Source organism: Ailuropoda melanoleuca, chromosome 1, assembly GCF_002007445.2.
Source record: "Ailuropoda melanoleuca isolate Jingjing chromosome 1, ASM200744v2, whole genome shotgun sequence".
NCBI classification, from domain to species: domain Eukaryota; kingdom Metazoa; phylum Chordata; class Mammalia; order Carnivora; family Ursidae; genus Ailuropoda; species Ailuropoda melanoleuca.
Window position 1 is genome coordinate 128,889,973 of NC_048218.1, and position 14,847 is coordinate 128,904,819.

Here is a 14,847-nt window from a genome sequence, read left to right on the forward strand (position 1 = left end):
ATTTCTATTCTCACTTCCAACTCTTCCCAATCAATAAACAAAAGAAACTTGGCACAGATATGATTCAGTAGACATTGCATTTTGGCAAGACCCAGGATGAAATTAGTTTGGATTCAGCCAACACTGCCTGTTACCTCTGGGGAGAGGGAGGAGATTGGAACTGAAGGTGGTTTGCAAAGGGGTCTTTAGTCTAATTGTAACTTTTTAAATTAAAACACTCATGGATTTTGTATGAGTAAAATTAATTTCAAAATTACAATATGGTCTAAGAAGTATGAAAAAATCTTTTATCTTTAGGAACGCAGGTAGACCAATCACTGTCTGTTCTGGTACTGCCATACCCCTCCGCGTGACATGTGTCCAGAGGCATGTTCCCAGAACCCCTTGTGAAGGCTTGCCAGTGCATGTACCCAATCTGTAGTATATCTTATCCTCTCTGGCCATATTTCCCCCCGGCTTCCATCACTTCTGGCCTGTGTTCACCTGTATTCACAACCTCCCAAATCCTCCGATTTGACAATATCAGCTCCTTCCCCAGTTATAACTCCAGCTTCTTCACGCTACAGCTCTTATCTACGGTAACATACTCATGAACAATTTTGAATAACAACACGGTCTCAAATTGGCTCTACATACTTGCCGAAGAGATTGATTTCAAGGTAGAACCCTTGTTGAATAATGTAATGTATAATGAGGAATATACAGGATGGTGTAGGACCCAAGAAGAGAGGTACCAACTCCCTCCTAATGTTCTCAGAACAGACTGCCCAAAAGAGAGAACTGTTTAGGATGATGATGATCACACACACACACACACAAACACACGTTCTAGGTGTTTCATACATATTATCTCATTTAATCCTCTCAATAACTCTGTCAGGCAGAATCTTTTTTTTTCCAGGCAGATTCTACTGTTATCCATTTTATAACTGAAAGAACCAAGGGACAGTGAGATTAAGTGACTTTGCTTGTGATCACACAGCTTACAAAGGGTGGAGCTGAAATTCAAATCTAACAAGACCAGCTCCTGAGTTCTTGCTCTTAATCACTAGCGGTAAGACATAACCCAGCAGGGGTTGAGGATGGCATTCTAGCTCTACCAAGGGAACAGCACGCACAGAATAGCAAAAAACTCAGAAAACATGGGGATTATTCGAGAACAACAAGGCATTCAGTACGGCAGGAGTATATGTAGTGGCAGAAAAGGACAGAGAAAGGGGAGGCAGAGATCATTTTGCGAAGGGGTTTATTTGCTGGATTTTCATCCTGTAGGAAATGAGGAGTTGCTGGAAGAGTATGATCAGAAGTGTATTTCTGAATAGTCCCCGTGACAGTGAAATGGAGGGTGGGTTGGAACAGATTGAATCTGGAGGCAGGGAAACTCTGAGAAAGCGTTTGCATTATCCAAAGGAGCTGGTGAGGGCTGAGCCAGGGCAGCAACTTTAATGATGGAAAAAGATGGAGCTGAAAGCTGCAAAAGGAAACTGAAACTTGTGTCTTTCCAACGTGTCAACAGTATTCTGGAGGGAAATAAGATAATGGTGTTCCTGTATTTGCCCCTGTCTTCCTGTTAATGAAACAGAACTCATTAAAATATTTATAGAGTCAAAGGTAAAGTCTAATTAGGTAAACATTATGCAACTTTTCAGACAAGAGTAAATATATAAATGTTATTTTACAAACAGTAATATTTAATGTTTCCACACTGCAGAAATAAATAGATGTGAAGATTAAATCTTTTATTTTACAGGGTTGTTAAAGACATAAACCTATTTATACGTAAAAGAAAATAAGAATTCTAAACAAAAGCTTATCAGGTTGACATTACCCATCACTTTTACTTTTAAAACCTTTCCTTGAGTAGCCATTCAAAAATAAGGACCAGCAAATTTTGTTACCAGGGTATCTTTCATGCTTCAGATGTTTAAGCTCTTTATTTTACTGGACAGATGTGTCATTAGTTCATTTGAAGCCTTACTGCTTATAAGAAAAACTTGATTTTCCTTCTCAGCAATGAGTAAATTAGTTTCACTTGGAATTTCTAAGGACTAATTTTAGTCAACATTTTCAAAGAATGATAAAGCTCAGAAATAAAGTCTTAATTAAGATAACAAATATTAGCCTTTAAAATGGAACCAAGACTCTGAAATATTTGTTACTAATCAATCCACATTTACGAACATTAACACATATTAGTGAATAGTTATGTTAAGGCAAAAGACTCTCATATATAATCTATCTCCATCAACATGTTAAAGATGATCAAAGTATAAAATATATTTTATAAATGACATGAAATGATTTCAAAAAGGAATTTCTAAGTCACAGAACTTTTTATTAGAAAAGTGCCATAAAAGTATAATTGAAAATGAAATTTGACCCTTTGAAATAAGGTGAAAAGATAAAAGGACAAGCTTTTGAGTATTTACATGGATTAATGAATTATTTGCCAAATCTCCTGAAATGATACCTCGTTTCTATTAAGTCAGTGGACACTCACTACATGAGCTATTTTCTTTAGAACTTATTCTGTGAAGAGTCCATTTTTTTTTCATTGTGAGAAATAGAAGTTTGAGAGAATAAGATCCTGCCTCATGAGTCCATTTTTGATCACAGAAAGTGACTTAAACCTACACATACATTAAAAATTAATATAGTAAATGAAAACACTCTTATCTGAAATAAATACATTGTATAATATCAAAATCTTTGTGCTCTTTTTTTAAAAGAAAAGAAAGAGAAATAAAGAATAAATCAGTTACATTTACATTTATTAAACTATTGAGTAGATATGAAGCCTTTGAAATCTACAGTGATATTTTACATTTTGGTCATCATAATTCTATCTGCATTTCTCTTGCTTTAACATTTTAATAGTGTTCATAATAACCTAATTTTCATCATGTGTACCTGAAAACTTTGAATGTCATATATGTTTTAAATCATATCTTGCTTCTTTTTGGTTAGAATTTTCTATAAAGGGCAATATTTGAAAAAGTTAATTTGTTACCTAAAGAAGCTATCCTCCTTAATCGTTTTCAAAGGAGTAAAGTTGCATCTTTATGAGTTTATTTTGAAAACTTGGTTACTGTAGTAGAAACAAATTAGAAATTAAAGATGAAATATATTTCTATGACCCACATATAGTGTATTATTTCAAATTTTATTCTAGAATATCTTTAAAATGTTCGACAGAATACTACTGTTCTCTCTGAAATGATCCCTTTTTTACAGTGATGAAATTTAACACATTATTTTTTATAATTTTTTAAAAATGATACCTACACTCCAGAATTAGTGAATTATAAAAGTTTCAGATATTTTATTTTGGTTAAAAAGAAATAAACACCTGTATTTAAATCTTTAAAAAAATAAGTAATACACCAGTTAGGATTGAAATACATAATATTTGCACTACTATTCTATATACTTCAAAATTCTTATGTCCTATAAAACTTAGCTTTCTATGAAGTGAATCCTCTAATGAAATTATTGCTTTGGATATAAATGCTTTGGCCTTCAGGGTATTCTAGTCTATAAATAAATGCTTCATGCCCCACCCACACCTACCCTTCCTAAGGAAAGCCTACCAGTAGTCATGCACAGAAGGGAGCAATCTTAAATTAAAAACTATTGTGCATACAGAGCAAAGGAAGCTAAATTTTATATTAAAGCAGTTTTCACCATCCAACACCTAAGGGTTATTAACTGTGAATTAATTACCTTTGAACAATGGTCTTTAAGGTTGAATTTTCTGAATGCTTTTAGGAGTGACATTATGCTACCGCCTTCAAAATATTTTAAATGACAAATATTTTACATTTCACAAATCGTACCTGAACAGGTTTAAGTATATATATTTCCCTTCATCTGGGAACTGTAGGGTCTTCATGAACCAAAGTAAATGCCATAAATTGAGAAAGTTTATCTCCTAATGAGGATCAGGGCATTCAGAGACAAAGAAATACCCAATAACTGAGGATGGCCTGATAAGAGTGATCTACCTTTAAATGTGTTTAAGTCATAATAGAAATTCAGTTTACTTGTGTAAAAATCCAGCCTGCTAAATAAACAATGAATTCATAATTGTAGTGAGTAATACAAGTAAATAGAAAACTTTTCAATTAATAGAAATTAAGAAAATCATAAATCTAATGTGTAATTCTCAGTACTCCCACTTGCTTTGCAAGTATTCATTTGGACAACGGTATAACAGCAACAAAGAAGTCCTTTAAAATGTGTATTTTTTCAGCTTTATTTCAAATGCTGTGCAGCATAAGAACCCACTGCTTAGAGATAAAGTTTTAGTCACAGAAAAGGAATATGAAACATATTCCAAAGTGCTGAAGGAATTAATTGCCCTACTAGGTAATGAATACTCAGGGGAATGAGCATTAGTGATTTATGGCTTAAAGTGCTTGGGTCTAATCATCATTTTGGCCTCTTTCAAGGAAGACTTGTAGCCACCAGGCTGTGCCTCACTTATCCCAGGCCAGGTGCCCCAGAAAATCCCGTTACGGACACCTCTGTATTTTTGGTGATAATATTTGCCATTTAAGTTTGCAGAAAGACATGCATCAAACCACCAGCCTGAACTGTAATAGAGCCCACAGTTCCCAGAGGGGTATCGGTCATTGTCCCTATCTGGGGTGGTGAAGAACTTCAGATCATGGTTGTAATGTTTACTGAAATGTAAGGCATCTCCAGCTGTGCCATTATAGTTACCGATGTGCAAACGGTATCTGAGAAACTCATTGGCCACATAAAACTGATCATACAAGGCATAGAGCTTGACACCGTTAAAGTCTTCAAGATCTATTCTTAGAATCATTTCCTTACTCTTGGTCAAAAGATGAATTTTATCGTTCCCCAGCCAAAATTCTCTTCTGAGGTTGCCAAAGCCTACTTTGTAGTCTCGCCACGTTCTGGTGAAGTTGGTGCTTCCGTCGAGACGGGCCTGCAGCACTGTCCAGCCTCCACCCATGGTCTCCATATCACAGAACACTTCGAAGCTACTATTTTTGGGATCCGGTGTAACTCTGTAGATCTCACTGCTCCTTTTGCCTATTGTGTAGTAGTCAGAGCAATCTTTATATATTAGATGTTGAACTGAATGGGGAAGAAGACAAAGGCATTGGACTCTGTTAATAAAAACTACGCATCTTAGAAATTCTTTATATTTACAAAAGCAGTTTGATAATTCAATCAAAGGTGTTAATGAAACCCTGCTCTGGAAAACTTACTTGAACCTGTTTAGCAAACGTTTATTAAGGCCTCAGAGTAAGAACTTGTTGCTATAAAAGCAGATAAGGCTTTCCAACATGGCTCTTGGTTGGTAATCATAATGTTCACAACGAACAAGATCCTGGTCAATAAAGAAGTTTTAGTAATTTAGTTAATATTTAGTGAGTGCTACTTATGTACTTTTGGCATTCTGCCAAAGACTTGACATTTCCACACTTAGTCTGCACACTGACCTTATGATGTAGGTATTGCTTCCACTCTGTAGGTGAGGATATTTAGGCTCAAAGAGAATCAGTGGCTTGCCCAAGTTCACAGAAGCATTGAGTGGCAGAACCAGGACCCATACTGAGTTCTGGCTGGCTGTGAAGTTTGTTTTTTAACTACTGCATTCCTTGGTCCTAAAGGTCAGATGTTTCCAACTCCCCTGAACTGCATTCCACATATACAGAAAAAGCACAAGTTTCTTTCTATTTCCTTTCACCTCAAGGGGCCGATACCCTCCTCTGTCATAAGGTTTTAGAAGATATGTTCCAAAAGATGTGTTAAAATTCTAACATACACAACTAATCATAAATTCACATTTGTTTTACTCACTTGACAACTAAATACAGAAGATCAAGTAAAAAAAATTTTTTTTAAATAATATACCAGTTTTCTTATTCTGAACTTATTATCTGGAAAGTATTTAGCCAGTGTTTCATATGTTTGGTTTCTAGAAAGAAACAACAGGTGGTTATGTCCAGGGTAAGTGTAATAATCAGTTAACATGGTTCTGTAGAAATCAAATACAGATATTTACGCTCAAATATTTCTTACGAAGATCTGGGCTAGATAAGGTAAATTTAATATGAACTACTCAGAAAAAAATTTATTCATGTGTTTTTAGAGTATTCCAATATTTCCCCCAAACTTTTAGTACAAAACTAGATGGTAGGGTCTTGCGCATATCATTACAAGTTGCCACACAACATCAAACTTAATGTGTGCTCAGAGATTTCACTAAGAGGTGAGCCTCTGCCTTGCAGTGCAGGATACATTCAGATACAGGCTGCCAGGAATATGAGCAACAGCGGTCCTTGAAAGCCCTGCCTACCTTCAGATCCCTGGCTGATCCCCTAGGGATGGAGCACACATGAGGTGCTTGTTCCAAATGAATGTCATCTCTGTCCCAGGCACCTTATCCCTTCAACCTTAGCTCATGGTAAGTGGAGGTCCTAATGCAGAAATGGCTTTCCAAAGTGTAGCAGGACCCTCAGCAGCACTGTCCCAGGAACTCAGGTAGAAAGCCAGCATCTGGAGGAAGCAGTGCCAGGGCTAGAGGTTTGTGGGCATAGCAGTGGTAGTTAAGTAGTTAAGTCAAGTAGTAGTAGTTAAGTCTGTGGTCTCCTGGCATGCCAAAACTCTCCCCTTAAAATGTTTTTGGGTCACTGGAAGCAAAAAGTTCTGCACACATGCAGCCATATAGCTGCTTTTATTCCATCTATAAAAGCTCCTGTTTTCACTAGATATTTGGGATTATGAACTGTAGATAAGCTAAAATCTTTCAAAGATTTCTTGTGGCCACATGAGAAAGAGCAGTCAGCCAACCACAGGGAACTGACTTCCAATGAACAAAGCATCTCTGGAAATACTGCCATATCGCTGTTGTTTTCAAACATTTCAGTGAAGAGATAAGTTAAACGCACTGAAACATTAGGAACTAATATCTCTCGACTCTAGTTTGTATGTAGCTCTGGCATTAGCAAATAAACTCCTTGAAATCGGAAGTGCTTTCATAAGATATAGAACTAATTATGATTTTTATAATTAAGTCTTATATCGTTTCTGTGGTCACATTTGCAAAGACATTAGTTTTTCCTGTACTACCTTATGACTAAAAGGCTTACTTCATGTCATGCGTCATGTATTTAACTTATTTGCTCAGGTTAATGTTTACAGATACTGTCTAGCTGTATAATATTCATGAACAACTGATAAGAAAACATTGTACATACCTGGACGTGACTGTATTTGTTCTTGAATGGGACACTTAGACGAACACTTGCCGTCCAAACTATTGACAACCGAAGTTAGATTTGCCACTTTGCTATCAACATAATTTTCTATGTTGTTCATATTTACGAGATTGAGCTTCTCCAGGCGACCCTGAAGCAGGTCGATCTCCTCCTTTGCATTCTTCAGGTCAGAGGACAGCTTGTTCACCTCACTCTCTAACTCTCGAACTCTGTTGTCATCGGCTTCTCCCAGGGATCCCGGGCTAGGTGACAGCTGTCCATTTCTGCCCGGGTCCCGGCTGTCGTCAGCCTGCAATTTGCAGTCCTGGCAAGATTTCTTCAGGCTATTTACCATTTCCTTGAGGTTCTGCACTTCCTTGAACACCTCCTCAATCCTGCCCAACTGCCTGGGGAGCTGAATCGTCAACGGAGGCAGGCTCACCTGGTAGGGGCATTCGCCTCCCTCCTCGCATTTCCCTCTGCTTTCTAGTCTCAGCGGGCAGGCCTCCCGGGCCGTTTCGTCTTTGATTTCCTCCGTTTCATTGTTTGCCACAACCAACACGCCGTAAGCAGCAAGGACTGCCGAGCTCAGCCAGCAGAAGCTGGCTGGCTTCATGTCTGCGGCGGAGGCGCTCACCCCAGCAGGGATGCGTGCGGGCCGCTGCCGCCGCCGCCGTTTTAAAGCTGCCTGCCTGAGTCAGGCGTTCTGTGTTCTCAGAGAAGGGCGGGAGCGCTTGCATCACCAGTTTCAGAAACACAGAGGAAGAGGGGACTGTCCTCTTTGCACGCAGCTTGCCAAGACCTGTTGTTGATTCTCAGAATAATACGCATCAGAATTACTGCAGCTGATTGGACGCACATATTCCTCACCTTTCACTTTTATCATTTAGTTTCTAAAGCACAAGAAAAAAAATCTTGGATTTCACAATAATTATCCTTGAAATAAACTGTACCTAATGCCACCGGGAAAAACTAGCTTTTAAAGATAAAAATGAACGTGCTAGCTATCCAGACAGAAGATCAGAAAGTTTACAAGAATGGAAATGTTGTGGGGTTTTTTTTTCCTTTTTAGAATGGGGTCATCAAGGAGTCTGTATATTTTTCATGTTGGACTTTCAGGTGAAACCTTAAGCCCTTGAAATTTTTTAGAAATACGCCAAGAGGTGCAGCTTTCTGACTCACGCCAAGAAGTGCAGCTTTCTGACTCATGCCATGCACTTCTGTTTCATCTATTTGAAAAAGGGAAGAAAACTGGTAGAGAGAAAGGGATGGCTTTCCATTCCTCTGGTTCTAGCACAGTGTAGTGGAAACGTCTGTATGACAAAAACACATTTAAAAGTACATCATTGCCTTCCATCAAAACTAGCAGCCTTCTCCTTCGCCTTCACCATTTTTGTGATTGTACGGTCACGTTCTGCAGTTGCCCACCAGTGAGTCTTTGAACTTTTCCGGGCTCTGCTCTGATTCTCCTCCTGTCCCCAGCATCTGCCTTCCCTTCCCACTGGCAACCCTGTGTCGGTGCTGCCTCCCACAGTGGGTCCCTCCACCTCCTCTCTGTGCCTCTTGCTCTGTCACTGCCTTGCCCAAACACGTGTCCGCACGCTTGCCTTTTCAAACTTTTCTTGGTTTAAACTTTTTTTCACAGTTTTAAACCTTTTCTCCTCAGAAGCTGAGGGGCAGGAAGGGGGAAGAACTTCAACTGGAGAAACCACCTTTTAATTTGTTTTGCATCTTGGCATCTCAGGTTTTTATTTTAAAAATGATTTTTTGGCTTTAAAAATAATTTCAAAATAATTGGTATGGATAACAATCCAAATTCTTGATTGTATTACTCAAGGTACCCACAATCGATCTCCTATTTATTTCTCTGACTTGATGTCCTGTGACTTTTTTATATATCCCCTTCATTCCAGCCAGGTACCCTATTCACCCTAACTCTCTGCGTTATCTAAATGTGTCGGGTCGCTTTACACTTTGGCAACTGTATTTACTCCTGAATACTTGGAGGAACTGGATTCCACCCCTAGATCTACCTCTTATTGGAGGTATAGATCATTACCTTCACTGAGCCTGGGTTCCTATAGCTGTGAAGGAGGTATTTGGCTATTCTTCCCACATACGAGAATGATAATTATAAAAACTTTGAATGAAGTGTGTTACCAAATGTGGTGTATAAGTGTAACATTCTTTCCAAACAAATTTATCAAACACAGTCTGCATACCTTATGCCTCATTTTCCTCCATATTTTTCCAACTTTTTAAAAAATGAAGTTTGTTTTCTCCTCACTCCATTCAGTGGAGTCAAACCAATTTAGACAAAATCTTTTAACTTTCTGATTAAAAATATCTAATTAATCTCTTAATTTCATTTTCTCTCCTCACTTGTTTTTAAACTGTGTCACTCTCCTGTTGTGAGGGGAGAAATAGGTGAATGAATAGATCATTTTAAAAGAAAGAGAATGATGATAGTATCGATAATACATAAAAATATTTTATGAAGTAGAAATATATAGGAATAAAATATTTAGTTTAAGATACATTACTAAATGCCTTTAACTGGCTAGGGTATAATCCATATATTTCGTCAGTTAATTATTAATTAAGGACCTTCTATATATATTCAGCACTATGCTATATCATATATAAAATGCATGCCATGGCCTCATTCATTCATTTGTTTATTCATTCATCCACCATCCCTCCATCCATCCTATATTAACTGAGCATCCTTTACATGCAAGACACTACTCAAGCTACACTAGTGAACAAATCAAACAAAAATTCCTTTTTCCTTCTCAGGCAGGGCTGTTGAGGACCTTGGATTTTCTTCACATTGGACTTTGAAGTAAATCATAAGCACTTTTAAAAGTTCCTGAACCTAACAAAAGTGCAGCTTTCTGACTCTTGTAGTAGGCTTTTGTTTCATCTTTTTGAATCAAGGATTTGCTTTTCCAAGCACTGCTGCTGATTCTTGGCCCCTGCAGCCCCACCTAGCCAAGCGTCAGTGACAAGGTTCCACCTAAAAAGCTTGGATGCGCTGTGGGAACTGGCTTCTGCCCCTTAAGGACCCATAAAAAATTCCCCAAATAAAGGTAGAGAACTGCTTTCATCAGTTGTCAGTGACACTGGCAGGTGATCCTCTGGGTTCTCAATTTAAAAAATCACTGGTCACTTACTGCAGGCAGACACTAAGTGACTACAACATGAAAGAGGTTCAACCTGACTAATGAGTTTATAACCCATAGGGCCAGAGAGTGTGTGCCACGATTATTGGAGAAGCTTTCACCAATACTATGTCAGTATATCCTTCCATCTCTACAGTTATGTACATTTGCAGATGAACAAAGAAAGGGCTCAAAGCCTTAAATACTTGCCTGTTTTATAGTTTTTAAGAGACAGAGTTGGAATTTGAACCTGGATCTGACTCCAAAGTTCATGTCTTTTCTCCCATGCCACACTGCCACGTAGGGGGAAAGATAATACTGGAGAGGTATACTGGTACATTGTTGTGGAGAACCTGGTGCTTAATCACTGCTTAGATCAATGGGGAGCCACTGAAGACTTTTGAGCAAGGGAATAATATAATCATTTAAGCACCTTGGAGAAATTTATCTATCAATGAAATACTCGATGCACTGGAAAGGGAAAGATTAGGCAAGGAGAGCCATTTAGAGGTCATTAAAATAGTCCAAGTTTTTGTTTTCCAGTGTGTTTCCTGGAACATGATTAACTAGATGCTGATGAATAGAGTTTCAGGACAAGCGGATCTGAGAAATAGCATATGGCTGGCCAAGAGGGAAGTGATGTATGCTGCATTTTTCAAATGTTAGTTAACAATAGGAACCTTCCCCCACCAACCCCAGGACCATTTTTAGGAATGGATCTTCTACTAGATACCAATAGGAAATGGGAGTCCTAGGTGAGAGGTATTAGTGTGACGGCAGGAGGGGTGGTAAAGGGATTGCAGACGTTATTACTAAGGAGTGATAGAAGCCATGAGATCTGATCACTGATCAGAAATGGAGGGAAATGGAGAACTGTGAAATATGACCCTGGCTGAAGTTAAGTAATGTGGCAACGAGAGCAGTAGGTTGGGGAGAGTGTGGAAGTATCAGTTCTATTCTGAATATATTGACAAACCATTAAATAGAAATATCTACCAAACAGTTAGACATTTAGATATGAAATCATCACAGAATACGTGTGGATATCAACTTGAAACCACAGGAACCAAGGGGATGGTCAAAGAAAGAGGACAAGAACCGGAAGAGTGCAGTGTCATGAAGACTAGGAGAGAAGGTTTCAAGCAGGCAGTTATCAGATAATCAAAAATTTGAAGAGCTGACTTTTTGTCCTCAGCGCCTATGGAATTCCCATCATCTGACCTTCACCTTTTGCCTCCTCCCTTTTGCTGGAAACTCTTTCTGGATTTTCTCATGCCCAGTATGCCCTGACTTGAGTATCATCCTCTGAGTCTTCATGGCAGTGTCAGAATCTTCCCTTCTTGCCCACATCTGCCTTCAACCCAGAACTGACACGTTATGTCCATTTACAGATTTGTTTTTCAGATCTAAACAAATTATTTAGCACCAACACATGGCAGAATTTCTATAAGCCACATATGAAAATTAATTGCATCAGTCTATATTCACAACATATTCATACTTCCTTATTGTTTTCTATTCAAAGTATCTTCAAGGGAGGATCTGCATTTACTGCATTTGGGTCAGATTTCAAAAATAAATTTCCATTTCCTCTAATGCAGTTTTTTTTTTAAAGGAAACACTTTATGTCTCTATTTGTACTAAAGGAAGTTAATATGACAATCATTATTTATAGCATTGAGATGTTTTCACTGATATTACATGTATTAACATATTTTAGTTTCTGATTTATTAAATTCAAGAGCATTTGATTATACTTTAGGGACTATGTCCTTTTAGGATAATAAAGAATTCAAAACATTCACATTTTAAACTACTTGATTTGAAATGTCAACAGTAAATAATGTTTATTTTAATATTTCTTAGGGGTCTTTGTCCTTGTTCATTATAATTTCACAGAAAGAACTTAAATTGATACCCTGATTTCAGCAAACCACAGAGAGATCAAGAATTGCCTGATTTTGGTTAAAACTAGAATAATAGTTGATAGTTTCTTCAGTTCGTCTTGCAAGTATCTCACTAGCATAGAGGCAGACTAGAAATCCCTCTAGTATGGACCTACTATGAAAGATCCATTATGTGAATCCTTAAGGGTTGTGGTTCAAAAAAGAAACATCCAAGGGTCTACTCTTTATTAGACTACAGAATATATAGTTATCTGACATGCAAATGGCCCAGACCTTCAGTGGGGTACTCAGGGCTCCTCAGCTAAATTTTTATGAAACTGGAATGTCCCATGCGAGTCTTGAGACGTCTATCAGTCATTATCTATCAACAGAATCTCTTTTTACCATGTATCCCACACCAAGCCCAGGATCATCCAAGAGATCCATAGGCATGACATCTAATTTTGCTATCATCTGATTTCCAGAGACTTAGAAAACTTCATATGACCGATGTTGGAGAAACAAAATGTATTTATTTTTATTTCTTTATTGAAAATTGATTTTATTTCCTTTTATATTCCTGAAACAAAACAAAAATAAAAACACAGTAAAGAAATCATGAAAATCAAATTGTGCCTTTCTTTTTTCGTCTCAGATCATGGCTTTCTGCACCTTCTCTTTGTGCCTCATTGTTTCTGGTAGTTATTTCCTATCAAATCACTGCAAACCCTGAATTAGCAAATATGGAACCATTGCTCCCAAGGGACATACTGGGTTAGGTTTCTGTGAGCCTCTGGTCATAATATTTTTGTCAACCGATCAATACATAACCTTGTTTTAAATGTGTTTCTGTTTAAAAACACCTTATTTTATATTGTTGACTCATTCACATGGAACTCATGACCAACAGAACTATAATTCACACCTGAAGGGATCTTATCTAACACAAGTATTTTCTTCATAAGGTGCATCACAACTTTCTTCTACTTAGGAACACTAAGCAGCCGTTCAGCACTAAGCTCAGAGGCCCTTTTCAACAGTGAAATCACAAACAAAAAGCACAAAATTGTGGAAAATGTGACCCTTAAACCATAGAAAGGATACTTGTTTACAGTATGAGAGCTGAAACAAGACAGCAGAGTGTTGCCCTCTTTGAGCTGGGCAACTGAAAATGTTCACCATTCTAGGTATGTTTACAAATGATCCCCAAAGCCTGTGAGTGTTATCTTGGGGTTACAAATTTTAATGAGTAGATGAATTTGCAAACACACAATCCATGAATAATGAGGACAGAATGCATGTCATCACAAAATCCATAGCTTTAAATTCTTGGCAATGTCTATTCATTCATTCATCCTAAGCTGAGATGGTTAATTTGGTTTTACCTGTTTTGGCACTTGCTTTCCTTGAGGTATTGATTTATTTGCCATTTTAAAATAATATATGAATATAAATTTGTATTATGTATAACATATTACATGAATATACATTGTATGCTATATAATGTATATGTCATATATGTTATGATGTATGTAAATATAAATTAAGTCATACAATTTAGCTAAAGGATTTATTTAAATATTTCAGTTCATTCATCAGAATAGTGTGCATCTTAAAGAATTCAGTTATTATGGAAAAATGAAAATATTAAACTAATTCCATGCTACTTGGATAATTTCATACTGAATGCATGTCTTTTAAATGCCTGTCTTTACTCTGAGACTCGTTTTTAAAAGACTCAAGTTCAAACTCTCAGTAAAGGTTAACTTAAAGGTGATTTCCACTGTGCTGGTAAGTAAATAAAATTTATGAAACGGATTAAATGTTGTAAATAGTAAACGTTGAAACACACTGCTAGGTCTTCCAGGTTCTTAGGAACTCTTTTTAAGCATTTACAGTGTCACGTTCTGAGGTACGGCATTATCTTATTTAGTTTATTTATTTTCTGCTTCTAGTTTGATAATATCTATGATTTGAGTCATTTCCTGTTCTTTTCAGTGAAAATCTTTCAAGGTAGAAGAAACTACTTCATGATCATTATCAACAGATGTCAAACTGCTTGCTCCTTATTTTGTTTATTTTTAAGTACCCATTTTTATTTATCACAGCTTTCCTCTGCTTGTATATTTAATACAAAGTTATTTTGATTATGTTTGCATGTACCAATAATTTGGCATGTGTCTTGATAACTGATACAAAGTTTAGCTGCAACAATTGCTGCGGCACAAAAAGAAGACAAAACAGACACAAGAGTTTCCTCAGTGACATGTAAATACATATTCAAACTAAATCTTCATTCATTACTGTGATCACCTCAAAAACAGCATGACATGATACAGTGAAAAGAGCCTTAGGATGGTAGTCTTGGAACTCATGTTCTTAGCGAGAAAACCTCCACTTTCTTGCCACTTAAGTCAGCTTTAACTTCCATATCTGTAATAGGAGAAAGTCAAGTTATACATCACTAAGGCTCCTTTCAGCTGTAACGGTTTATGATTCTAAACGTTATTCATTAGAAGCCGTATAACAGCAAAGCAAAGCATCAAAATGTAAAAAAAA

The 14,847-nt window shown here is 37.2% G+C and overlaps 2 protein-coding genes and 1 long non-coding RNA gene across 4 annotated transcripts in view; 1 reads left to right on the top strand and 2 right to left on the bottom strand.

Moving 5' to 3' along the window:
* The window catches only part of CCDC146 (coiled-coil domain containing 146), a 120,688-nt gene that overhangs the window by 35,415 nt on the left and 70,426 nt on the right, over positions 1-14,847 (top strand). The window lies entirely within an intron of this gene.
* The window catches only part of LOC105237851, a 97,565-nt gene that overhangs the window by 26,181 nt on the left and 56,537 nt on the right, over positions 1-14,847 (bottom strand). The window lies entirely within an intron of this gene.
* FGL2 (fibrinogen like 2) lies at positions 1,671-7,974 on the bottom strand. Its single transcript, XM_002919663.4, has 2 exons — positions 7,239-7,974; positions 1,671-5,109 (listed from the first exon to the last, which is right to left on the bottom strand). Exons 1-2 carry the CDS (start codon positions 7,852-7,854, stop codon positions 4,403-4,405), a joined length of 1,323 nt encoding a protein of 440 aa, XP_002919709.1. The 5' UTR covers positions 7,855-7,974; the 3' UTR covers positions 1,671-4,402.

What these genes read in the sequence shown, in the direction of transcription:
- FGL2 (XM_002919663.4), bottom strand. Translation starts at nt 7,854, where the DNA reads ATGAAGCCAGCCAGCTTCTGCTGGCTGAGCTCGGCAGTCCTTGCTGCT. An exon ending in ACAAATACAGTCACGTCCAG is followed by an intron (nt 5,110 to 7,238) that starts GTATGTACAATG and finishes TTCCCCATTCAG; the next exon opens with TTCAACATCTAATATATAAA.